The sequence below is a fragment of the Oncorhynchus nerka genome, linkage group LG18 (assembly GCF_034236695.1).
Source record: "Oncorhynchus nerka isolate Pitt River linkage group LG18, Oner_Uvic_2.0, whole genome shotgun sequence".
Classification (NCBI taxonomy): Eukaryota; Metazoa; Chordata; class Actinopteri; order Salmoniformes; family Salmonidae; genus Oncorhynchus; species Oncorhynchus nerka.
The window spans coordinates 70102416-70130009 of NC_088413.1; the positions used below are offsets into that span (position 1 = coordinate 70102416).

The window sequence follows — 27594 nt, forward strand, 5'->3', positions numbered from 1 at the left end:
TCTTCTTATTCTTCTTCTTTAAGGCTTTTTGGGAGTTTACACCCATAATGTGTATTACTGCCTCCTACTGTACGGGGTACTATGAGTGAACATTCCCTATCAAATGTGCACTTATCAATGGCCTGGTCGGAAAATAACTATTTATATTATGCAAGTTCAGCAAGGACAAAAGCTAAATTACATTTCATATGAATGCCATTACAGACAAAGCTTTAAGTCAATAGGCCTATTACATGTCTATACAGATTTATCCAGGTATTAACTGTGTTCAATTCCTTTGTAATTAAGGAAATGCATTTCACAATGTACATTTGTTTATTGACATTATGGCCCAATATCAATAAATGGAAAATTATTGTTTACTGTAGAAAAGCACAAAGTTTGACAGCTTTGCACCACAGGCAAATAAACAGGTCAGAATACTACTACCAAGAAAGGCGTATGTATTAGCTTTAATTTTTTTCTGTGTTTTCTATGTTGGCTTTACTTGATACACATTCAGCTTCAGTAGCAACATATGTAGGCATATAAGTCTTCTCTATATAAGATGTTTTATCAGGGGACTGACTATTGGCCTATTGACGATCTCCAGATCTAATGAGACAAAGATCGAGATGATGACAATATACTGTAGGAAACATAGAATTTATGTCAGTTCCAAGGGAACCCCTCATCATAGGGCTCCAGGGAACAATCCTTTTTGGAGTGGGGATTGGAGTGAGCCCATTACACATTTACAGCTACCAACAGGCTCAGAGACCGTTTCTATCTACATGCCATCAGACTGGTAAACATTTGAACTGTACTGACCACCTGCACTGACTCTGCACCTTAGCACACATGTACTCACTCATGCACACACCTATACAGTGCATTCGGAAAGTATTCAGACCCCTTGACATTTTCCACATTTTGTTACGTTAGTCTTACTCTAAAATGGACTATGTTGTGTAATCCATTTTAGTTGACAGAGCATGTTAGAGCAAAAACCAAGCTTCCAGGTTGAAGGAATTGTCCGTAGAGATCCGAGACAGGATTGTGTCGAAGCACCGATCTGGGGAAGAGTACCAAAAAATGTCTGCAGCATTGACGGTCCCCAAGAACACAGTGGCCTCCATCATTCTTAAATGGAAGAAGTTTGGAACCACCAAGACTCTTCTTAGAGCTGGCCGCACGGCTAAACTGAGCAATCGGGGGAAAGGACCTTGGTCAGGGAGGTGACCAAGAACCAGATGCTCACTCTAACAGAGTTCCAAAGTTTCTCTGTGGATATGGGAGAACCTTCCAGAAAGACAACCATCTCTGCAGCACTCAACCAATCAGGCCTTTATGGTAGAATGGTCAGATGGATGCCACTCCCTCATAAAAGGCACATGACAGCCAGCTTGGAGTTTGCCAAAAAGCACCTAAACAACATTCTCTGGTCTGATGAAACCAAGATTGAACTCTTCGGCCTGAATGCCAAGTGTCACATCTGGACGAAACCTGGCACCATCACTACGGTGAAGCGTGGTGGCAGCATCATTCTGTGGGGAAGTTTTTCAGCGGCAGGGACTGGGAAACTAGTCAGGATCGAGGGAAAGATGAACGGAACAAAGTACAGACAGTTCCTTGATGAAAACCTGCTCAGGTCCTCAGACGGGGGTCGCTGCTGTTTAAGATGAGGGAGGACGATAATGAATTCCATGAGCGTGGCCTTATTTCTATTACAGCAAATTAGATGTAATTCATATTCCATTCACCCAGCTCAATGTAACATCGATAGGTTTAGGCTACTACATGATACACACATTTTCCCTATACCCATCGTGAGGTTAATACAACCTAGCTTATGAATGAAAGTTTACAACGTAGGTGCACAGCTCTGGAGAAATTTGAGTAATCAAGGTGACAGACATTAACACATTCAATACCGCCTTGCACAATCTTTCCTGCATCTAGCTGATCTAGGGTATAATCATTAGTCCAACAGTTGCAAACAAGAGTTTCTATTGGATAAATTGTTTATCCCCATTTCATTCCGTTTGCTCCCGTTTAAGAAAGGTTTTCAACAGAATCGGCAGAATGAATACACCCCAGGCATTAATATATGTCACATACCAGTTTGCAAACAATGGAGAAACAAATTATCATTGAGCTAATAAAGCTGCATATAAACATGGTCTCCTTTTTGCTGTTTTGAGTAAGACAGCTCCAAAATGCAGGTGTTCAGCCTAACTCAGTACTTTCTGTGGTGGTGGGGCAGCAAGTGGAAAATACAGAGCGTAGGGTTTGGTAATCTTCTATATTTGCCCCGTAATTGGCTAAGTGTTCCCTCACTCATGGGGACACTACGTCGCCTCAAAATCTACAGGGAGAGCTAGAAAGATCAAGCCCCCTTGGGTGCTGCCATAGAGTTACATTAGAATTGCCCATCCAAGAAGGCTCAATGTCAAATTAAATCAACGTTTATTTGTCACGTGCGCCGAATACAACACCTTACAGTGAAATGCTTACTTACAGGCTCTAACCAATGGTGCGGGGGAAAAAGAAGGAAAAAAGGTATGTGTGTGTGTAGGTAAGTAAAGAAATAAAACAACAGTAAAAAGACATTTGAAAAAAGAGTAGCAAGGCTATATACAGACACCTGTTAGTCAGGCTTATTGAGGTAGTATGTACATGAATGTATAGTTAAAGTGACTATGCATATAAGATAAACAGAGAGCAGCGTAAAAGAGGGTTTGGGGGGGGCACACAATGCAAATAGTCCGGGTAACCATTTGGTTACCTGTTCAGGAGTCTTATGGCTTGGGGGTAAAAACTGTTGAGAAACCTTTTTGTCCTAGACTTGGCGCTCCTGTACCGCTTGCCATGCGGTAGTAGAGAGAACAGTCTATGACTGGGGTGACTGGGGTCTTTGACCATTTTAAGGGCCTTCCTCTGACACCGCCTGGTGTAGAGGTCCTGGATGGCAGGCAGCTTTGCCCCAGTGATGTACTGGGCCGTACGCACTACCCTCTGAAGTGCCTTGCAGCCGGAGGCCGAGCAATTGCCATACCAGGCAGTGATGCAACCGGTTAGGATGCTCTCGATGTTGCAGCTGTAGAACCTTTTGAGGATCTCAGGACCCATGCCAAATCTTTTTAGTTTTCTGAGGGGGAATAGGCTTTGTCGTGCCCTCTTCACGACTGTCTTGGTGTGTTTGGACCAATATATAGAGAATACACTACTTGTCATTTCCGGTGACAACTTGCAGACTTGCTTACGTCTTGCTGTGAGTTTTGTTGCCAACCTTACTTTGCTACCTGACAACTTTACGTTTTTTACTTTTTAATTACCGTTTATGTTTTTAGTTTTTCCCTCACTCAACTTATTTTTCATTCAACTTTTTCACTCCGGACACTTTATCTGGACATGGTTCGTCAGGACCTCCAACAGCCGAAGATAAGTAGTAACATTAACATGATGCCTTCTAATTGCAGTCACTTTACTCATAATATACAGGAGAACGATCGCCTTACGGCGAGGATAGCTGTGCTGAGGATAGCTGTGCTGCAAGCCCAGCTTCAGACGCAATCGTTAGGCAAGGGTAATTTCAGTGTAGGAAAGGATGAAACAGCGTCTGTGCCACCAGTAAACACAGATAGGAACGTTAGAATAAATCCCCTCGCACGTTCCCCCGCAGCCGGACAACTTTCTCATGGCTTCTGGAAGGAAATGCTGTAGGAATGCTGTAGGAATGCTCAACCGGTGTCGCTCATTCAGCCGAAAGAAACTTTCAACTGGTTTTCCCCATTAAGCAGCAAGTCGGAGACTGATGCCGAGCCTTCTCTTGTCTCTACTCTTCTCCTTACGGGGTCTGAGACGCCGAAGCTTCCCACCATTAGCTCTGACAAATTGAAAACCCTAGTCACTGGCGACTCCATTACCCGCAGTATTAGATTTAAAACGAATCATCCAGCAATCATACACTGTTTCCAGGGGACTTTAAATCTAATCTGAAGATGGTGCTGGCTAAAGCCAAAACTGGCGAGTGTAGAGAGTATAGAGATATTGTCATCCACGTTGGCACCAACGATGTTAGGATGAAACAGTCAGAGGTCACCAAGCGCAACATAGCTTCAGCGTGTAATTCAGCTAGAAAGATGTGTCGGCATCGAGTAATTGTCTCTGGCCCCCTCCCAGTTAAGGGGAGTGATGACCTCTACAGCAGAGTCTCACAACTCAATCGCTGGTTGAAAACTGTGTTCTGCCCCTCACAAAATATAGAATTTGTAGATAATTGGCCCTCTTTCAGGGACTCACCCACAAACAGGACCAAGCCTGGCCTGCTGAGGAGTGACGGACTCCATCCTAGCTGGAGGGGTGCTCTCATCTTATCTACCAACATAGACAGGGCTCTAGCTCCACAATGAAATAGGGTGCAGGCCAGACAGCAGGCTGTTAGCCAGCCTGCCAGCTTAGTGGAGTCTGCCACTAGCACAGTCAGTGTAGTCAGCTCAGCTATCCCCATTGAGGCCGTGTCTGTGCCTCGACCTAGGTTGGGCAAAACTTAACATGGCAGTGTTTGCCTTAGCAATCTCACTAGGATAAATACCTCCTCCATTCCTGCCATTATTGAAAGAAATCGTGATACCTCACATCTCAAAATAGGGCTATTTAATGTTAGATCCCTCACTTCAAAGGCAATTATAGTCAATGAACTAATCACGGATCATAATCTTGATGTGATTGGCCTGACTGAAACATGGCTTAAGTCCAGTGGTGGGCCGTCAGGGCCAGCAAGGCCTTCTCTGCTGGCCTAAACATCATCAGAATATAATTTTTTTAAAATATATTTTCCCACAAATATATATTAAATTATTCCCCAGAGTAAGAGTTACACTCTTCATTTCATAGCGTTCCTCTTGGTTGCACTGCTTCCAGCCCCAGGTTGAGATTTGGAGGGCTGGTCTTTATGTTAGATCTTTTATCCAATCATATTCAGCCAACATGTGTTGCCAGGGGTCTAAAATCTGCCCTCAGGCCTTCAGAATCAACAGTGCGGGCGCTTGTAGCTTAAAGTGAATGGAAATTAAAATTTAGTGTCAACCAATCAGCTTTAGAGTTGGCTATTGTACGCCTCCAGTGTTACACAGGAGCCAGCTAGCAGGCGTAGTGCGTGCACGCCTTTTGATTGGATTACCAATATTGAGAGGCAGGTCCTATATGGGTAGGTCTCAGAACTAATAAACTGAAATTGATCAACTAATTAATTTGCGTACTACTAAGCTGTTTTTTCAACCCACAATGGCGGAAGGAGAAGATATCGATTTGGTCGAGGATATAATTATAACGCCATTCTCAAGACAAACTTTTCAAGAAAAGTTAGACATTGTCAGGAGAGGTAGACGCCGACGCTACAAAGCCTGTCACAGGCGGGAAAGGGGTTTGTTCGCCTCTTTCAACTATGGGCGCTATCAATGACTCACAGGCTCCGAGAAGCACTGCAAACTGTACTGCTGGGAATGCCTATTATTTGCAAGTGATCGATTTGGTGTTTGGAGCCACACTGGCTTTGCAAACCTGAGTTGTCTAACCAAGGCAGCAAGGAGACACCAAAGTACGGCTGGGCACTTACAAGCAATGGTGCTTTTGAAAACTTTTGGGGACACCCGAGTGGATCTACAGCTCAACGAACAAGCGCGCAGGGCAACGAAGCTGCACAATGAAAAGGTATTGCACTCTTCCCCTGCAATTCTCTGAATAAAAATGTCCATTTCAAGGTGACGCAACGCCTGGTTATACTGCGTTTCTGTCTAAATGTATAGTGTCTAGAGCCATGGCATCATAATGATGGTAATAAGAGGTGGATTAATTCTGGTGGGACTGTGTAGGACTTCACTGAAGGCCCAGGCCCCAGAACCACGGCACGCTACTGTTAAATGAGGCCTCACATCCTGGTTACACTAGTGACCATATCCCCCGTGCATCCCGCAAAGGCGGAGGTGTTGCTAACATTTATTTGCTAGCAAATTTCTATTTTTGAGCTTCTAGTCATGTAATCTATGCAGCCTACTCAATCACTTTTTATAGCTACTGTTTACAGGCCTCCTGGGCATTATCCAGCGTTCCTCACTGAGTTCCCTGAATTCCTATCGGACCTTGTAGTCATAGCAGATAATATTCAAATGTTTGGTGATTTTAATATTCACATGGAAAAGTCCACAGACTCACCCCAAAAGGCTTTCGGAGCCATCATCGACTCAGTGGGTTTTGTCCAACATGTCTCTGGACCTACTCATTGTCTCAGTCATACTCTGGACCTACTTTTGTCCCATGGAATAAATGTTGTGGATCTTAATGTTTTAACTCATAATCCTGGACTATCGGACCACCACTTTATTACGTCTACAATCACAACAAATAATCTGCTCAGACCCCAACCAAGGATCATTAAAAGTCATGCTATAAATTCTCAGACAACACAGATTTATTGATGCCCTTCCAGACTCTCTCTGTCTACCCAAGGACGTCAGAGGACAAAAATAAGTTAACCACCTAACTGAGGAACTCAATTTAACCTTGCGCAATACCCTAGATGCAGTTGCACCCCTAAAAACTAAAAACATTTCTCATAAGAAACTAGCTCCCTGGTATACAGCAAATACCCGAAGCCGTACACCGGATGTGTACCAAACTCACTAAAAGTGGCAGTAATAAAGCCTCTCTTGAAAAAGCCAAACATTGACCCAGAAAATATCGGCCTATATCGAATCTTCCATTCCTCTCAATTTTTTATAGAAAAAGCTGTTGCACAGCAACTCACTGCCGTCCTGAAGACAAACCATGTATACGAAATGCTTCTGTCTGGTTTTAGACTCCATCATAGCACTGAGGCTGCACTTGTGAAGGTGGTAAATTACCTTTTAATGGTGTCAGACTGAGGCTCTGCATCTGTTCTCGTGCTCCTAGACCTTAGTGCTGCTTTTGATACCATCGATCACCACATTATTTTGGAGAGATTGGAAACCCAAATTGGTCTACACGGACAAGTTCTGGCCTGGTTTAGATCTTATCTGTCGGAAAGATATCAATTTGTCTCTGTGAATGGTTTGTCCTCTGACAAATCAACTGTAAATTTCAGTGTTCCTCAAGGTTCCGTTTTAGGACCACTATTTCACTATATATTTTACCTTTTGGGGATGTCATTCGAAAACACAATGTTAACTTTCACTGCTATGCGGATGACACACAGCTGTACATTTCAATGAAACATGGTGAAGCCCCAAAATTGCCCTCGCTAGAAGCATGTGTTTCAGACATAAGGAAGTGGATGGCTACAAACTTTCTACTTTAAACTCGGAGAAAACAGAGATGCTTGTTCTATGTCCCAAGAAACAAAGAGATCTTCTGTTGAATTTGACAATTAATCTTGATGGTTGTACAGTTGTCTCAAATGAAACTGTGAAGGACCTCGGCGTTACTCTGGACCCTGATCTCTCTTTTGACGAGTATATCAAGACTGTTTCAAGGACAGCTTTTTTCCATCTATGTAAAATTGCAAAAATCAGAAACTTTCTGTCCAAAAATTATGCAGAAAAATTAATCCATGCTTTTGTCACTTCTAGGTTAGACTACTGCAATGCTCTATTTTCCGGTTACCCGGATATAGCACTAAAGCACTTCAGTTAGTGCTAATTACGGCTGCTAAAATCCTAACTAGAACCAAAAAATTTGATCATATTACTCCAGTGCTAGCCTCCCTACACTGGCTTACTGTTAAGGCAAGGGCTGATTTCAAGGTTTTACTGCTAACCTACAAAGCATTACATGGGCTTGTTCCTACATATCTCTCTGATTTGGACCTGCCGTACATACCCACACGTACGCTACGGTCACAAGACGCAGGCCTCCTAATTGTCCCTAGAATTTCTAAGCAAACAGCTGGAGGCAGGGCTTTCTCCTATAGAGCTCCATTTTTATGGAATGGTCTGCCTACCCATGTGAGAGATGCAGACTTGGTCTCAACCTTTAAGTCTTTACTGAAGACGCATCTCTTCAGTGGTGTCACGCCCTGACCGTAGAGAGCTTTTTATGTCTATTTTGGTTTGGTCAGGGTGTGATTTGGGTGGGCATTCTATGTTCTTTTTTCTATGTTTTGTATATCTTTGTTTTGGCCAGGTATGGTTCTCAATCAGGGACAGCTGACTATCGTTGTCTCTGATCGGGAACCATACTTAGGTAGCTTTTTCCCTCCATTGTGTTGTGGATAGTTGTTTTCTGTTTAGTGTTTTGCACCTGACAGGACTGTTTCGGTTTCGTTTATTCACGTTGTCATTTTTGTTTCAGCGTTCTTTTTAATAAAAAGTCATGAACACTTACCACGCTGCGCTTTGGTCTGATTCCTCCTCTTCAGAAGACGACACCCATTATAAGTGGGTCATATGATTGAGTGTAGTCTGGCCCAGGAGTATGAAGGTGAACGGAAAGGCTCTGGAGCAACGATCCGCCCTTGCTGTCTCTGCCTGGCCGGTTCCCCTCTCTCCACTGGGATTCTCTGCCTGTAACCCTATTACAGGGGCTGTCACTGGATTACTGGTGCTCTTTCATGCCATCCCTAGGAGGGGTGCGTTACTTGAGTGGGTTGAGTCACTGACGTGATCTTCCTGTCTGAGGTGGCAACCCCAGACAGGGGTTGAAGATATCCCTCTAGTGGTGTGGGGGCTGTGTTTTGGCAAAGTGGGTGTGGTTATATTCTTCCTGTTTGGCCCTGTCCGGGGGTATCATCGGATGGGGCCACAGTGTCTCCTGAACCCTCCTGTCTCAGCCTCCAGTATTTATGCTGCAGTAGTTTATGTGTCGAGGGGCTAGGGTTAGTTTGTTATATCTGGAGTACTTCTCCTGTCTTATCCGGTGTCCTGTGTGAATTTAAGTATTCTCTCTCTAATTCTCTCTCTCAGAGGACCTGAGCCCTAGGACCATGCCTCAGGACTACCTGGCATGATGACTCCTTGCTGTCCCCAGTCCACCTGGCTGTGCTGCTGATCTAGTTTCAACTGTTCTGCCTGCGGCTATGGAACCCTGACCTGTTCACCGGACGTGCTACCTGTCCCAGACCTACTGTTTTCAACTCCCTAGAGACAGCAGGAGCGGTAGAGATACTATTAATGATCGGCTATGAAAAGCCAACTGACATTTACTCCTGAGGTGCTGTCTTGCTGCACCCTCGACAACTACTGTGATTATTATTATTTGACCATGCTGGTCATTTATGAACATTTGAACATCTTGGCCATGTTCTGTTATAAGCTCAACCCGGCACAGCCAGAAGAGAACTGGCCAACCCGAATAGCCTGGTTCCTCTCTAGGTTTCTAACTAGGTTTTGGCCTTTCTAGGGAGTTTTTCCTAGCCACTGTGCTTCTACACCTGCATTGCTTGCTGTTTGTGGTTTTAGGCTGGGTTTCTGTACAGCACTTTGAGATATCAGCTGATGTAAGAAGGGCTTTGATCTAGTTTGTTGTTTATGTGGATACCAAGGAATTTGAAGCTCTCAACCTGCTCCACTACAGCCCCGGCGATGAGAATGGGGACGTGCTCGGTGCTCCTTTTCGTGTAGTCCACAATCATCTCCTTAGTCTTGGTTACGTTGAGGGATAGGTTGTTATTCTGCCACCACCCGGCCAGGTCTCTGACCTCCTCCCTATAGGCTGTCTCGTCGTTGTCGGTGATCAGGCCTACCAATGTAATGATGGTGTTGGAGTCGTGCCTGGCCATGCAGTTGTGGATGAACAGGTAGTACAGGAGGGGACTGAGCATGCACCCCTGGGGAGCTCGAGTGTTGAGGATCAGCGTGACAGATGTGTTGCTACCTATCCTCACCACCTGGGGCCGGCCTTTCAGGAAGTTCAGGATCCAGTTGCAGAGGGAGGTGTTTAGTCCCAGGATCCTTAGCTTGGTGATGAGCTTTGAGGGTACTATGGTGTTGAACGCTGAACTGTAGTCAATGAATAGCATTCTCACATAGGTGTTCCTTTTGTCCAGGTGGGAAAGGGCAGTGTGGAGTGCAATAGAGGTGGCATCATCTGTGGATCTGTTTAGGCGGTATGCAAATTGGAGCGGGTCTAGGGTTTCTGGGATAATGGTGTTGATGTGAGCCATTACCAGCCTTTCAAAGCACTTCATGACTATGGACGTGAGTGCTACGGGGCTGTAGTCATTTAGGCAAGTTGTCTTTGTGTTCTTGGCAAACATTCTGGTAATCCGTCTGGCCCCGCAGCCTTGTGTATGTTGACCTGTTTATAGGTCTTAATCATGTCGGCTACGGAGAGTGTGATCACACAGTCGTCCGGAACAGCTGATGCTCTCATGCATGCCTCAGTGTTGCTTGTCTCAAAGCGAGCCTAGAAGTGATTTAGCTCATCTGGTAGGCTTGTGTCATTGGACAGCTCGCGGCTGTGCTTCCCTTTGTAGTCTGTAATAGTTTGCGAGCCCTGCCACATCCGACGACCGTCGGAGCCGGTGTAGTATGATTCTGTATTGACGCTTTGCCCAATTGATGGTTCGTCTCAGGGCATAGCGGGATTTCTTTTAAGCTTCCAGGTTAGAGTCCCGCACCTTGAAAGCGGCAGCTCTACCCTTTAGCTCAGTGCGAATGTTGCCTGTAATCCATCGCTTCTGTTAGAGCTAGAGAAGCAGTCATCATCATGAATCAAGTCGACAATCTACTGGCAAATCCTTTTCAATCCTTGTCATATGAAGAGAAATTATAGATAAGACGTATTAGTGCTCATCGGCCATTGGACATAAACTTTACACAACAAGTTTGAAATCTCAAATTCAACAATGAGGGGTTTTGAGGTAATCAGTGTCTAACTGCAAGTGTTGCAAAGCACTCATTAGCCTGCTATTCAGTGGAGAGAGTGTGTGTTCTGAGTTTAAGAGTCTCTTTTCCAAGCTTAAAAGTGTAAACCATCACATTTTTTTTTTTTTTATTTTACCTTTATTTTACTAGGCAAGTCAGTTAAGAACAAATTCTTATTTTCAATGATGGCCTAGGAACAGTGGGTTAACTGCCTGTTCAGGGGCAGAACGACAGATTTGCAGACATGCAACACCATGGGCCAGTAGGTTGAATACATTGGCCATGCTGTCAATCCAGCATGATTTCTGCGGCTTTCAAAACAACTGGGAAATCTCACTCCAGCGAGTTCAGAAAAACTGGGATCTCGGGAAAGAATTTCCTCCGACTGGGAAAATAACGTTTTGAATAGTCATCCAACTCGGAATTCCATGTTGGGAAATCAGACCTATTTCTAGACCTCCGACCTGAAGATCTCTGACGTCATGATTCAACCTTGTTTTTTTCTGTTCCCAGTTTACTTGAAAGCACTATAAATCCAGAGAATACCAGACTTTGATGACAGAATTTGACCACACGAAGGATCGCCACTCCACCTTCCTGTTCAAGTGAGCACCTCACAACAAGGTGAGTCCAAAAATGTCTTGTATGCTGCTGCAGAAAGGATGTAATATGCCAGGGAGATATGCATTCTGTAGCTAAGAAAGTAATACTAAGTGTATGTTGTGTAGTAAGTTGTTAGTAGCCCATGTACCTCACCCTAATAATTTGTTCCCTTTCCCCTTCATAACTTAGCCTACTGTTCTGACTTGGTGGTGCACATGTAGCCTATAGCCTGTTTTAGAGAAAATGTTATCATCAAATATTGTAAGAGCTTTCATTGTCTGCTTATATGCCCCATTTATTTATCCTATGGTTCTGACTTGGTGTCCAGGGAGAATACTGTGAGAACGGCCCATGTTCTGAATTCTGTCACTGTTCATTTCAAAAGTGCTGAACAAATAGTTATATTGACTACGTCCGTCCTAGATCGCTCATTAATGTCTTAATTGAAATTACAGATTGCATCTTATCCGCTTGTCGTCCCCTTATGCCATAGTTTGTACATCTCAATTGTCAGTAGAAACCACATTTGTTTAAGCAAGTCAGCCATATCAGCTATGTTTTTTTTTAACCCTTGTATGGTGTTCATGTTTTTGTTATTCACCCAATGTTCGCAGGTCTGATGGACCTACAACATTATTGGGTTTTTAAAACAATACAGCCATAACAATTTTCGTAAAAATACTTAATACCTAGACTTATATCAATTACAAGCAATATAGACAGTGTACATGGTTCATATTTACCTCTGCTACCTCCTTCTTGGGTCCACACACATTGCAGCGCTTTTTCTTGTTGCTACCGGCTGCAATCAGGAATTTTACTAACAACTCACTCACTCACATATTTAGTTACAGCGGGCCAAGTTAGGAGAGTCAGACACACACACATGCAACAAAATCACACACACTTGCTTCCGGTATTGGAGTTGTTGTTTCTGTGGGTCAGGCGGATGGGCCACCAGCATTCTCCTCCTGAATCCTCCTCACCATGGCTGCAGAAGTGGGGGTCCTAGGGATATGTTGCCTCCGCTGGATTTGAGGTCTTACCAACGCTTTGTCCAGCTCCTCGAGAAAAAACGGTCTCCTCTGGAGCTTTTCTCTTTTCCAATCTGGGTTCAATGCCATCCAGATGACAAACGCGTTGTTCACCGAGATGTCCAAGATGGTGAAGAATATCCCAAGTGGCCAGCGTAGGATTCTTCTTTTGCAGCTGTAGCAAGTCACCAGCTTGTCAAAATTGTCCACCCCTCCTTTTGTGGCATTGTAAACCATTTAGATTTCTGTTTTTTGATGTTCCTGCCCACAGATTATCCCATCTCTATGCAACGTACTCATGAGTACCACATTTTTGCCTTTTTTGGCACGTAGGACACTAGGGATGTGTCAGCCGTGAACACAAACTTAGAGGAATATGGAATTCAACAGCTGAGGTGGGTGCTCTGGCTTGTTTTTTCGTACTGTTCCTACCATCGTCAGCTTCCTCTTGAGCTCCTGTCCCAGGTTGTGCGAAGTAAAAAAGTTATCGCATGTGATGTTGTGGCTACGGAGTCCTTGTGTCAAGTCCAGGACAACCCACATCCCTTGGTTCTTCTCACAGCCTTCTCCCTCTGGCTTCCCCGTATACACTTCAAGTTCCACGCATATGATGAAGCATCATCACAGGCAGCCCAGATCTTCATTCCATATTTTGTGGTATGTACTGCCTGAAGGGGCAGAGGCCCCTAAATGTCATAAGCTGCTCATCAACAGTAGCGTTGGGCCCAGAGTTGTAAAACAGGGGAAGGCGGTCCACCCACTTGTCCCACACTGACCTGATTGCAGCTAGCTTGTCTCTCTGCACTGACCTGATTGCAGCTAGCTTGCCTCTGTGCCGCCGAGCTGGTCTGGTGCCTTTGGTTATCGAAGAGGATAATCCTGGAAATAATGTGGAAGTTTTCCAGAGACATTGTTGCACGGAAAAGTTCTCTGGCAGTTTCCTGGAGCTGGCTGCTGATGGGATGGTCCTGGGGCTGGCTGAGGGTCAATCTCAACCTCCTCTTCCATTTCACTGTCAGACTCCGAATTGACATAGAAGACGCTCAATCCACACTAGCTTCTCTCTGCAAAAAAAATGTCTAAGGCCCTCTGAGCAGAGATAATTTTTGCCGTACTGATTGATTGTGGCAAGGAGCCTCACATGCAAAGCTATTCATTTGTTGTGTCCCTCCCCTAATTTGCACTTGGCTGGTGTAGCGTGGGGGAAAATACTGCATTTTTTTTACAATGTATCGAAATAATGTATTGTAATAACATTGTGCAGGTTCCCGTAAGACATTGTGTAGTTTCACACACTACAAAGGGTAAAGAGTGTGAGAAAAGCGGGAGACAGACAGGTACTATGTTGAAACAACAGGCCCAAGGAAGAGGAAGACAAGAGTGATGGCACACAGCAAACCTTTTTGTTTCAATTTGACTTGTTTTCACCTACACACACACACTTTTCCACACTTTCATTACCCTCGGGTTCAGTAAGACCAGAACAGCACATATGTAATATAAATGTGTAGGAGGGTGCACAGTGTGCACTCAATGAAAATGTGTTCTTTTACATGTTCTTCGCAGAAAATGAGCCAATGAGTCTCAGGTTGAAAAAATCATTCATTGTATCACTTTTCTTTTAGTAAACATTGAAAATGGGTCCCCCAGATACAAACACCACACAAGGGTTAAAGGTAATAAATGAGGCTGAATGAACTGTTTCGTTGCCAGACAAGGCTCTGCTGATAGCTTCAGTAACAAAATAACACCATGATTGTAATAATACTTTAAACAGGTCATTTGTGAATGTGTAGAATGTGTTTGTTTTGGGTCCAAATTGGTAAGCTAACATATGTGAATTAGACAGTCACAGAGGATTTTCTTCTGAATAACTGGTCAGAGCATAGCACTTTCCATTCAGCTTCAGGCAACTTTGATGTAAGGCTTGATCACACCTGTCGTGACTATTTCTATCTGTCACTCCCATTGTTGCTCATCCATTGTTCACTAGATACATCCATGTAATTACACCTAACACAATGTTGAAAAACAGAATGCTTTCAAAAGATTGTTCCTGAAGTTTGCCTGCCAAAAATGTATTTTCCTATGAATTAGGTCACACAAAAATGTGTATTTTCACAGGAATTAAGCCACAGAAAAAAGCACGAAATCTGATTAAATACTTTTCGGACATATTTGCATGTGAGATTGTGTTGTCCAGACACATGCCAGAGTCGACATGGGTTCGAATCCGGCCCACTGTCCTTTGACTCCGCCTCCCCCTATCTTCCCCGTCTTTCCAACACTGTTCTATCTCTTCAATGAAAGCAAAAAAGATACAAAAGGAGTGAGACTGTCAATTTAATAAAGAATAATAATAGGCTTGAGTAATATAATGATCATATGTACTGTATGATTCAGTATGATGACGATATAGGCCTAATAATATGCCAGTTAGCAGTGGGAGGAAGGCAAAGTGCCAGATTCTTGAATGATAATGACCAAATCATTATCGCACGATTAAAGAGACTGCGCAAGTTGCAGGAGTGGGGATGATGAAATCAGCTGTTCAACTAGCTGTCAATCAACTGATGGCCCAAATGATCTCATTAGCTCAGCCATGGAAACTGTTATCATTATGTGAGAATGGATAGACTAATGGATAGCCTAAAGAATGTATTGGAATATAATCAAATAACAAGGGGTCTATTGCAACCATCGACGTCACTAGATTATCACCAGCTATCAATATGTTCTAAATTTGCCCACACAGCTGATCTCAACTGCAACCATTATTGGTCACCTCATTACCACTCCCTAAACGATGTTGGTGCTACCTTAGTCCTGCTTGCAAACAAAGATATGTTCGCCCTCTGGTTGGTATTCATCATCAGAACATCGTAGTCCCTTTTTGAACTAAGGACAATTGATCTATTTGACAAGCATTCCATACAATTGAATACAATTATTTCCTGGCTTACCACAGCAAATCTACTGTGGCAATTTACCCGACACTTTGTATGAATAGAAACAAATGTTGGTGTAGCCTAATGTTATTATTTTATTTGTTTTCCTATTTATGTTATCCATTAAATACATCTGTCTATACAAATAAAAACACACACAAGTACAAACAAAAAGTGGAATTGATTACAATGTGTGGATCACCACTCGAGCCGCATGTCAGCTTTGCTCCACACATATTTCCCTCCTCTCTTTAGGAACATCTTCTCATCAAAGCCACTGAACTGAATGGCCTCCTCCACGCCAACATCAAGGATGGACTTGGATGGATCCTTCCTCCCCTCTCTGCAATCCAGGAAACGCATCTAAAAAAAAAGCACATCAAAACATAGAATTCATAAGCATTTAGAAAATGTATAATCATTTATAAAGAATGTATAAGCATTTATAAAGAATGTATAAGCATTTATAAAGAATGTATAAGCATTTATAAAGGCTTATTAAGGAAAGTTATTATGAAGTGTTACCAACGGGTCAGAAAAGAGAATCTTAACACGGTGGTTCATTATCAAAGTAATTCACTACTATGAAACCTCATGTCTAATACTAACATAAATATCTGCAAATCCACATCTCCTTTCTCCCATCTCAAAGCCTGTAAATCCCCTGATTAAAGATTGAAGTCATAGACTACCCTGGGACTTAATATGGGAAGGTGCATGTCTTTACATCTCAATCGATGAGAGCATTTAGATGGCTGTTCAATAGTTCTGATGGATGAGGACTGATGGATGAGGACTGTCTACTTTAAAGGGCTTGCTAAGACTTGGAAGGTAGTGTGTGTATCACGTAAAATAACAGATTGATGAAAAGGACTTACATATTCATCCAGGATGAGGTAGGAATCTCTCATCTGACAAGATAAGACAACAAGGAAACATGTTAATGTCACAACTATTCTGTATTATGTACAATATTGTCACAGACTATCGTTTTTTTTGTGGACAATATTGTGTCTGATAGGTCTGATATACAGTGCATTCGGAAAGTATTCAGACCCCTTGACTTTTTCCACATTTTGTTACGTTACAGCCTTATTCTAAAATGGATTAAATCAAGCCTCATCAATCTACACACAATATGCCGTAATGATGATGCAAAAACAGGTTTTTAGATTATTTTGCGAATTTATAAAATGAAATGAAACATCACATTTATATACGTTTTCAGACCCTTTACTCAGGACATTGTTGAAGCAGCTTTGGCAGTGATTATTTCCTTGAGTCTTCTTGTGTCTTACGCTACAAGCTTGGCACACCTATATTTGGGGAGTTTCTCCCATTCTTCTCAGTAGATCCTCTCAAACTCTGTCAGATTGGATGGGGAGGGTCACAGCTGTTTTCAGGTCTCTCCAGAGATGTTTGATTGGGTTTAAGTCATGGCTCTGGCTGGGCCACTCAAGGACATTCAGAGACTTGTCCCGAAGCCACTCCTGCATTGTCTTGGCTGTGTGCTTTGGGTCGTTGTCCTGTTGGAAGGTGAACCTTTGCCCTAGTCTGAGGTCCTGAGCCCTCTGGAGCAGGTTTTCATCAAGGATCCCTCTGTACTTTACTCCGTTCATCTTTCCCTCAATCCTGACTAGTCCCCCAGTCCTTGAAGCTAAAAATATCCCCACAGCATGATGCTGCCACCACCATGCTTCATCGTTGGGATGGTGCCAGGTTTCCTCCAGACGTGACACTTGGCATTCCGGCCAAAGAGTTGAATCTTGGTTTAATCAGACCAGAGAATCTTGTTTCTCATGGTCTGAGAGTCTTTAGGTGCATTTTGACAAACTCCAAGTAGGCTGTCATGTGCCTTTTACTGAGGCGTGGTTTCCGTCCAGCCACTCTACCATAAAGGCCTTATTGGTTGAGTGCTGCAGAGATGGTTGTCCTTCTGGAAGGTTCTCCCATCTCTACAGAGGAACTCTGGAGCTCTGTCAGAGTGACCATTGGGTTCTTGGTCACCTCTCTGACCAAGGCCCTTCTACCCCGATTGCTCAGTTTGGCCGGGCGGCCAGCTCTAAGAAGAGCCTTGTTGGTTCCAAACTTCTTCAATTCAAGAATGATGGAGGCCACTGTATTCTTAGGGACCTTCAATGCTGCAGACATTTTTTGGTACCCTTCCCCAGATCTGTGCCTCGACACAATCCAGTCTCTGAGCTCTAGGACAGTTCCTTTGACCTCATGGCTTGGTTTTTGCTCTGACATGCACTGTCAACTGTGGGACCTTATATAGACAGGTGTGTGACTTTCCAAATCATGTTCAATCAATTAAATTTACCACAGATGGACTCCAATCAAGTTGAAGAAACATCTCAAGGATGATCAATGGAAACAGGATGCACCTGAACTCAATTTCGAGTCTCATAGCAAAGGGTCGGAATACTTATGTAAATAAGGTATTTATTTTCTAAAAACCTGTTTTCGTTTTGTCATTATGGGTTATTGTGTGTAGGTGAGGGGGAAAAATTATTGAATCCATTTTAGAATGAGGCCGTAACCTAAAAAAATGTGGAAAAAGGGAAGGGGTCTGAATATTTTCCGAATGCTCTGTACGTGATTAATTGAGTTAGTAGATTACACTAGGCCTACTCTACACATTAATAGCATTCTGAAACTACAAGGAATAGTAGTAGTTCAATCATCATAATATCAATAACAGACCATTTTTTTGTGTGTTGTCTTTAGTTCAGTCCCATACCTTCTGATTGGATTCAGGTACCAGGCAGCTGATGGTGCTGTGTCTATCCAGGAAGTCCTGAAACTGCTGATTGCTGATGACAAACCTCTCTGCCTCCCTCAGACTGTTCTCCCCAGCATTCTCCCCATCGATCAGTAGACACTGGAACACCTAGACAGAGTAGACACACACACACACACACACACAAAGTCAAGGCCATACAACTTACTTCTTACTTATCTATGGTAGGAGAAGAAACCACTATTCACAACACAGATACAGTATTACTGGTGAGTAATGTAAATGCATTGGAACACCCTTACCTTCCAGCGTACAGGGTTGAGTTCAGAAATGTTTTCTCTCATGTCTTCATTCACATTAAATGTGTTGATCACAGAGTTAATTTTGAATGCCACTTTGTAGTCCCGGCACCACTCCCGGACTTTGAAGAGGTTGTCAAGGTGGCTCTTTCTGCCCTGGGCTCTGCCTATAGTCTGGTTCGTGTCCTCATCAAAGCTGTCACAGGAAATGGCCAGAATGTCCAGGTATTGGCCTGTGAGGACAAGAAGAGTTCTGATATTAAAACTGACATAATCTCAAAGAATTGTATTTTGAAACACCCATGTATTCAAAATGTATTAACATCTAGACATACAATTTATGACATAGCCTAGAACATGTGATAGTTAAGATTTATTGAGATAAAAATCAACAAGTAGTTTTAATAACACTGTGATGATCAAATCATGCATTTGAAAATGTGTCCAAACATTTTATAACTCAACTGGGAAACATTTTAAAGAGTGAAATGTTTCTCTTGAGTTGTGACCTCATATCAAAACTAACCCGGTGCTGACATCTAGTGTAAATAAAATGAACTTATTTACCAGACTTTGCATGAGAATAATGAAGATTCAAGCAAAGACAGTAAAGTATGAAGATTGGCTAAAACTGCTTCTCCGATAGAAATCCCTGATCACACTTGCAGGTGACGTCATGGCAATGTCGGCTAACAAGGCTCTTAATAGAAACACGTCATCGTGCATCAATCGTGACACGATTGCAACGCGCCAAACTGCGCATGTACGTTGTCACACACCAAACTGCGCATGTTGTTTTCGAAGAAAATTCAAACGTGTCAGTTTGACACTTTCACGAGGTAAATAACATGTTAAACTACTTAAGTACACATTGGCTCGAATCTAGGTTGCGCCTTTAGAATTGTTTTCTTCCCGGCCTCGGGGTTCCGGGAAGTCTTGCGATGTTGCGCCTCTGGGTTTAAAAACTCTGTGTGTTTTTTATTTAACTAGGCAAGTCAACAATTTCTTATTTTCAATGACGGCCAATGAACAGTGGGTTATAACTGCCTGTTCAGGGGCAGAACGACAGATGTGTACCTTGTCGGCTCGGGGGTTTGAACTTGCAACAGGTTACTAGTCCAACGCTCTAACCACTAGGCTACCCTGCCGCACCGCGTTTATTATGGTGGCTGTTCGATATAATGACGACCAGTATAAAGTAGCGTAATGTTGGTACCATTTATTTCAAAAGAAAACCCTCTTACCATATTCCTGGAACCACTTCTCTCTGATCAGGCTGCCATTGCTGACAATACTGACACTTGGGAGATGGAGGTCTTGTTTGCAGTACTGGACTAATTTACCCAAGAAATCCCCTCTGTCCTGTAAGAAAGGCTCTCCACCAGAGAAGTTCATCTTTTCCAGTCCTGCAAAAAAAAAAAAAATGAAATTCAGAATTCTAAACACTGAATAAAAAGGGAATTAGTTAGAAATAGGATGTAATAATAATGTAATAACATGTCATGTGAATTTATATAGGGATTTTGCGATATCATAAATACATTGGCTAATTTTGGCAAATGTACCTGATTGCTTCAGAAGCTGTAAACCTCTCTTTGCTTCCTCAATGGGCAGGACAAAAGACGTTTTTGCCGTGTGGAAACAAAAACCGCATTTATAATTGCACTGTCGAGTAAAATGATAATTGACACTGCTTGGAGTTGTCGCTGTTTGAGATATATTATTTTGCAACACCTTGACTAGATTGACTTTTCCTGTAGATGTCAACCGCATCTGCGGACCGCGCACACCTATCCATGCCAGGACAGTTGCAAAGATGTGCTGGATGTTACTTATGCAAAGCTGCAGGGACATCTTCACAAACACGACTTGAGTAGAGAACGACATTGCTAGTCTCCAGCTATCTGTCATGTTGAAACTTCTGATGTAGGATTAGCTTGAATCCCTTTTTACCGCAATGGCCTAAGTGACGCGTCTCATGACGTTTGGTCAAACAGTTTCTATTTGCAAATAAGGAAAACGAAAGTTACAATGTTGAATATAAAATCCTAACCTTATTCATATGCAGTCCTACATGCCTACATGGAAAAAGGCTGTCATGTCCTAAAGTTCCATGCAAATAAGGTGATCCTCTGTGTTTGCTTAATGTATGTGACGGCATCGAACAGAACGTGACAGCTACAGGCGCACTTATGCCGCGTTCATGTCCTGTCGGAAACCCGGTAATGTCCGACCTTGTAACATAGACGGAAGACTCGGATCCCAAGTTTTACATTTGGGAAGTATCCGAATCAAACATTAGGAAGCTCAATACAAATCATACATTTTAATGCCGCGTTCAAATGCTAGTCGGAACTAGTCAACTCTGAAATGTTCGACTTGCTAATTCGTTGAACGTAGCATGTGTATTACTACAACTAGATAGCAAATCGGACATTTACGAGTTTCCTAGTTCAGACTAGGTCGAGGACGCGGCATAATTCGTAGGTCCCAGTTTCCGATAATATGAGAACGTAAGATCATCTCCGTACGACATTGCATCACGTTTCAAATTGGCTAAAGTTTCGGATTGCTTGTCCAGCACTTCAAGTTTCATTTCCCCCTCAGTTTCCAAAATAATTAGCCGTGCGCGTGAGTTGCGATTCACCTGAAATGCACTTAGCTCGGCCTTTGATTAAATATTGCAAGACGCATAATGTCCGGGTTTGGTTAGTGGTTGGTATTTCTATGCGTTAGCAGTTTAATTCGATATGAAATCGGACCCAATCTATTTCACACTACAAGCGGAGCATTGCAACGAGGTGCCACAAATGTTCAGAAATGTCCTCGCTTCTGATGAAAGATGCTACTCACTCCATGTCCACAGCGATAACACAATTCAAAGAGCAAAGGAGAGCAAAAATAAACTATCATAAAGGTTACCAAATGTAAGGTTTTGAAATGTCAGCATTTCAGCCTGAGGTAAAAGATACTGTTATCAAATTATCATTTCCTAAATATTTTCTGTCTTAATTTCTGACACAAAAAAGCAAGTTTTGGAAGAAATTGTACGTGGAAGAATGTATTGCTTTGGCTTAAACTATAAAGGCAAAAAATGGCTACAGTTTACACTTTTTTAGTTCTTTCATGAAATGCTGTTTTTTTGAAAAGGGACGTTTTTTTTTTTAAAGAACTGGGGTAACTGCCACCCCCCATGGGATAACTGTCCCCCAGTGGTGCCAGTTACCTGAATATTATGGCATAAGGTTTCACAACAGTGTAACATCAGCTGTAAAGATATCAGTCATTAGTAGAAACATTTCTAAGTTATGTTATCTTTTTTACGTATTTTATCTCAGACGATCAATCTGGTAGTAAGGTTGCTAGCTAGCACTCCTAGCAGCTTATGCTAACTAGCTAACTGGCTAGCATTTACTGCTAGTGAAGTTGTCAGCTAGCAAGTTAGCACAAACTAGTGCTAATTGGGCTAGTTATTGTCTATATGACAGGTAGAGACACATTCATAACCATAAGGGGGGGTTGCCCCCAATTATAGATATAACTTCATTGGAATATATCAACAACTTTATTTTATTTTTATATCTCCAAAAGTTGTGATGACAAAAATGACATTTTGTTGAGCAAGAGTAGTGGCAGCCAAGGAAAGTGTTGGGGAAATCATTTGGTGTCATCTTATGGTCTTCATGTGTATTACCGGGGGGGAGGGCAGTTACCCCATGGGGCTAGTTACCCCCCGGTACCCTACGCATCTAAGTCCTCAGTGACTGAAGGATTATTGGGCAAGCTGTTTCATATTGACCCAGTCTATTGCCGTGTTCAAAACAACTTCAAACTCAGAAATCTCGGACTTCCGACTTTAGTGTGTTCAAGACAACTGGGAACTCAACAAAAAAAATATGAGCTCCGACTGGGATTTTTTTTTTTTAACCGTCATTTAACTTAGAATTCCAAGTCTGAAACTATGACATCTTTCTAGAGCTCCAACATTCCGACCTAAAGATCACCAACTTCATAATTAGACCTCGGTTATTTCAGAGTTCCCAGTTGTCTTGAAAGCAGCATACGTATGCTTCTATTTGTGCTGGGAGAGGACAGGCTAACCTGCTGAAAAGCCGGAGTGTCATCCTTCAACTCTGATATGTTCCACAGTTTTGAGGATGCCTACAAAGTTCTACAACAGGGTTGAACAGTGAAACGTTCATGTTTCAAATCAGTTGGCGTATGGTGCCATGTATTTGAGCAGTTGTCATTATATAGTATAGGCCTATATACTTCGTGACAGAGGAATAACATGAACAAAAGCCCAGCAATGTCACACTCCAGTGGTGGACAGAGGAATAACATGATATTCAAACTGGGTTTACTGAAACTGAATCTCTGTATCTCTCCTTTGCTTCTCATCTGCAGTGTGGTGACATCCTCCCAAAGTCCAAGGCAGTGCTGGATCTTTCCTTAGATGCTACAGATGAACATCATCACTACTTCACTATTGTCCTAGCAATTCTATTTACTATAAGGTTATCAGTAGGGCCAGGAGTTTTCCCAGGTCAGCTCACATGCTGATCAGGGAACACTCCTCGTCCTATTAATCAGAATGTTGTCACAGTAATCAGGACATACAATACTGAATGTTGTCACAGTAATCAGGACATACAATACTGAATGTTGTCACAGTAATCAGGACATACAATACTGAATGTTGTCACAGTAATCAGGACATACAATACTGAATGTTGTCACAGTAATCAGGACATACAATACTGAATGTTGTCACAGTAATCAGGACATACAATACTGAATGTTGTCACAGTAATCAGGACAGACAATACTGAATGTTGTCACAGTAATCAGGACATACAATACCGAATGTTGTCACAGTAATCAGGACATACAATACTGAATGTTGTCACAGTAATCAGGACATACAATACTGAATGTTGTCACAGTAATCAGGACATACAATACTGAATGTTGTCACAGTAATCAGGACATACAATACTGAATGTTGTCACAATAATCAGGACATACAATACTGAATGTTGTCACAATAATCAGGACATACAATTCTGAATGTTGTCACAGTAATCAGGACATACAATTCTGAGTGGTCTTTCAGTCAGTTACAATGCTTCAGTTTTCTCTCTTCTCACTCCTCTGGTAAAACCTCTGAAGGAGGCCCTGGAGTCCCCTCCCCAGGCTCTGTCCCCATGGAGGGCCGCTTCGATGCTGAGACCCCCTCTCCCTCCCCTCATCCGCAGGGCTTTCTACACCCTTTGGAATTACCTGACAGCTGGACAGGTAGGCCAGGAGGCCAAACAAGCACCTGTCATTGTAGACAGGTGAGGACAGCATCAAAGAGTTTTGGTGTTGGATAAAGTTTGATGAGTTGGGATATGTTATTCTTTCTGAAAGATATGTTATCGTTTCTGTATGGTAGGGATCATGTGCATAACTTCAACTCATGTGCATTGTTCACGTTGTTCAATGACATTAATGGATCATTTATTTAAAATGTGAAGTGCTCCCCGTTTGTAGCAATTTGTCCTTACACTGGCTCATATTATGTCACTATTTTATTCAAATGTATTTAATCAGGGAATCCCATTGAGACCATGGCCTCTTGCAAGGGAACCCTGCACACAATCATATTCACAATTCCAACGCAATAAAAACGTGCAATATGACACAAGCAATTGAAGAAAAGTAACTTACAAAACACATCATGAAAATAAACACATTCCTCAGTAAAAGTCATCAATCAGCTGTCTGAACTGTCCTAGTGGCACGGAGACATCCAACATTTGAGAGCTCTGGAGATCATTCAACAAGTAAGGTGCAAAAAAAATCTATATACAGACCTACTTAACTCAGTGGAGACTGAAGGGTTATCCTGAGTTGGCCATCCCTGTGATCAGGTCTGGAGTAATTTAACAATGAAGTAAGGTACGGCAGAAGTTTGCACAAGAGGGCTTTAGTAACAAAACGAGAGCAGCGCCTTGATCTATGAGACTTTAGAGAGGGCCAGCCTACTTTCTGATATAGAATGTGGTGATGTGTACTTAACCTATCACCCATATTTAAGCGTATTGCAAAGGCTTCAATACTGTGGCAGCTGTATTCTTATAGACCATATCACCATAGTCTAAAGCCGGAATGAATGTCGACTGAATGATTTGTTTTCTGCTATTTAACTGGAACGAAATGAAACCTGAAGTTGGTAAATATAGCTGTCAATAACCACCAAACACCACAAGTAGTCACCAGGCGTAGTCGCTGGTCTTTGAGGCTCACTATAACCCACTACTTCCCTATACTCTCCATTCTCCCAGGTACTGGCACTGTGGCACAGAGCAGCCTCTGCCATAGCCATGGCGGTCATGGCAGTAACTACATATGAGCACACCGAGTTCCGGACCTCTGTAATGTTGTATAATTTGAAAAAATTAATAATAATTCAAAATATATGTTTTGTACAAAAATATGGTAAACATTTCTCCCAGCGTTGATCAAAGCTCAGAATGCTTCTATTCTCAATCTGACTGAGTTCTAATCGCGTCTACCTCTGTGAATGAGTGGAATCGTAAACAGTGGTTTGTTCATTATGTTTACCTGTGTCCCCTGAATTAGCCTCCCGGATTTGCCTTTTTAGCAGCAAATGCACCTCTCTTGCCGTCTCGTGGTAGTGGCCAAGGGCCTGAGAAAGGAATTACCCCAGCTCACAGTCGGCTCAGTAGTCAACTTGAGATGCTGATGACAGTGTGTTTGCGAGATGCCAGACAAAAGGCAATTTTAAAACCATCTAGCGACTCCTGCCGTGTCTACAGATATCTCCCAAACAAACAAAAAACGACTCTCGGAGAATGAGTGCATAACTGGTAAATAGTTGCTTATAGACCCCCCCTTCCGGACCTCACTAAAACTCAAACCCAAGTTCTGATGGCACAGCTGGCGCTGCAGTACAGCGCCCTTATCCACTGCGCCACCCGGGAGGCCCCGTAAATCACGGTATTTAACTAACTTTAAAGTACTTTTTTTTAGGAGAGATTGGTCTCTGCCCAGACAGCAGGGAGACAATCTGCGAGCAGCAGCTCAAGATTATTTGATTGGCAGTGCTGGTCGTCTAGTGATGATTGTTTGTCCCGCTTCAGCAACCTCATTCCTTTACTGACATGTAAAATGCCCATTCATATCTCCAGAGAATGTTCCGTAGTGTAGCCTAACCTAACAGACAGGCAAACAGATATGCCGTAGGCGAGTCGCTTTCAAGGGGCCACATTCCAAAATGTCTGAAAAGGGTAATCCATTTTTTATTTTTTTATTTAACCTTTATTTAGCCAGGTAGGCTAGTTGAGAACAAGTTCTCATTTACAACTGCGACTTGGCCAAGATAAAGCAAAGCAGTGCGACACAAACAACACATGGAGTTACACATGGAATAAACAAGCGTACAGTCAATAACACAATAGAAAAAAAGAAAGCCCTATATACAGTGTGTGCAAATGGCGTGAGGAGGTAGGCAATAAATAGGCCATAGTAGCGAAGTAATTACAATTTAGCAGATTAACACGAGTGATAAATGAGCAGATGATGATGTGCAAGTAGAGATACTGGTGTGCAAAAGAGCAGAAAAGTAAATAAATCAATATGGGGATGAGGTAGGTAGATTGGGTGGCTATTTACAGATGGACTATGTACAGTTGCAGCAATCGGTTAGCTGCTCAGATAGCTGAAGTTTAAAGTTAGCGAGGGAAATATAAGTCTCCAGCTTCAGAGATTTTTGTGACTCTTTCCAGTCACTGGCAGCAGAGAATTGGAAGGATAGGCGGCCAAAGGTAGGTGTTGGCTTTGGGGATGAACAGTGAGATATACCTGCTGGAGCGTGTGCTACGGGTGGGTGTTGTTATCGTGGCCAGTGAGCTGAGATAAGGCGGAGCTTTACCCAGCATAGACTTATAGATGATGACTTATAGATGACCACTACATATTCTGGCGACGAATATGTAGTGAGGGCCAGCCGACTAGAGTATACAGGTCGCATTGGTGGGTGGTATAAGGGGCTTTGGTAACAAAACGGATGGCACTGTGACAGACTGCATCCAGTTTGCTGAGTAGAGTATCGGAAGCTATTTTGTAGATGACATCGCCGAAGTCGAGGATCAGTAGGATAGTCAGTTTTACTAGGGTAAGTTTGATGGCGTGAGTGAAGGAGGCTTTGTTGCGAAATAGAAAGCCGATTCAAGATTTGATTTTGGATTGGAGATGTTTAATATGTGTCTGGAAGGAGAGTTTACAGTCTAGCCAGTGTCACGTTCTGACCTTTATTTCCTTTGTTTTGTATTTATTTAGTATGGTCAGGGCGTGAGTTGGGTGGGCAGTCTATGTTTGTTTTTCTAGGTTTTGGGTATTTCTATGTTTCAGCCTAGTATGGTTCTCAATCAGAGGCAGGTGTCATTAGTTGTCTCTGATTGAGAATCATACTTAGGTAGCCTGGGTTTCACTGTGTGTTGGTGGGTGATTGTTCCTGTCTCTGTGTTTTGCACCAGATAGGGCTGTTTTTGGTTTTCCACGTTTATTGTTTTGTAGTGTTCATGTTTATCTGTTTTTATTAAACATGAATCAATATAACCACGCTGCATTTTGGTCTGCCTCTACTTCACCACAGGAAAACCCTTACAGCCAGACACCTAGGTGTTTGTAGTTGTCCACATATTCTAGTTCAGAACCATCCAGGGTAGTAATGCTAGTTGGGCGGGCGGGTAATTGAACCCTGTGGTACCCCCATAGAGACTGACAGAGGTCCGGAAAACAGGCCCTCCGATTTGACACACTGAACTCTGTCTGCGAAGTAGTTGGTGAACCAGGCGAGCCAGTCATTTGAGAAACCAAGGCTATTGAGTCTGCCGATAAGAATACGGTGAATACGGATTGCACAGCGGAGAAGGTACGGTGGGATTGGTACGGTGAGGTAGCCAGGAGGAAAGCATGGCCAGCCGTAGAGAAATGCTTATTGAAATTTCCGATTATCATGGATTGTTTGGAGGGCAATAAAGACTACCGGTAATGTAGTGTAATTTCATATAATGTGGCAAAAATGAAGAGTAGGCTACCCCGTGTTCGCTAGACTGGCCCAAAGATCCTCTCTAT

General features: G+C 42.7%; 1 protein-coding gene and 1 long non-coding RNA gene across 2 annotated transcripts; one reads left to right on the forward strand and one right to left on the reverse strand.

Annotated features, from left to right (window-relative positions):
* Positions 1-14049: 14049 nt before the first annotated feature.
* On the reverse strand, positions 14050-20549 carry LOC115146395 (S-adenosylmethionine-dependent nucleotide dehydratase RSAD2-like). Its single transcript, XM_029688440.2, has 6 exons — positions 20016-20549; positions 19695-19856; positions 18454-18683; positions 18152-18301; positions 16287-16319; positions 14050-15771 (listed from the first exon to the last, which is right to left on the reverse strand). Exons 1-6 carry the CDS (start codon positions 20359-20361, stop codon positions 15607-15609), a joined length of 1086 nt encoding a protein of 361 aa, XP_029544300.1. The 5' UTR covers positions 20362-20549; the 3' UTR covers positions 14050-15606.
* On the forward strand, positions 19223-27075 carry LOC115146396 (uncharacterized). Its single transcript, XR_003866141.2, has 2 exons — positions 19223-19289; positions 22858-27075. It is a non-coding gene; the product is annotated as an uncharacterized LOC115146396 (long non-coding RNA).
* Positions 27076-27594: the final 519 nt, after the last annotated feature.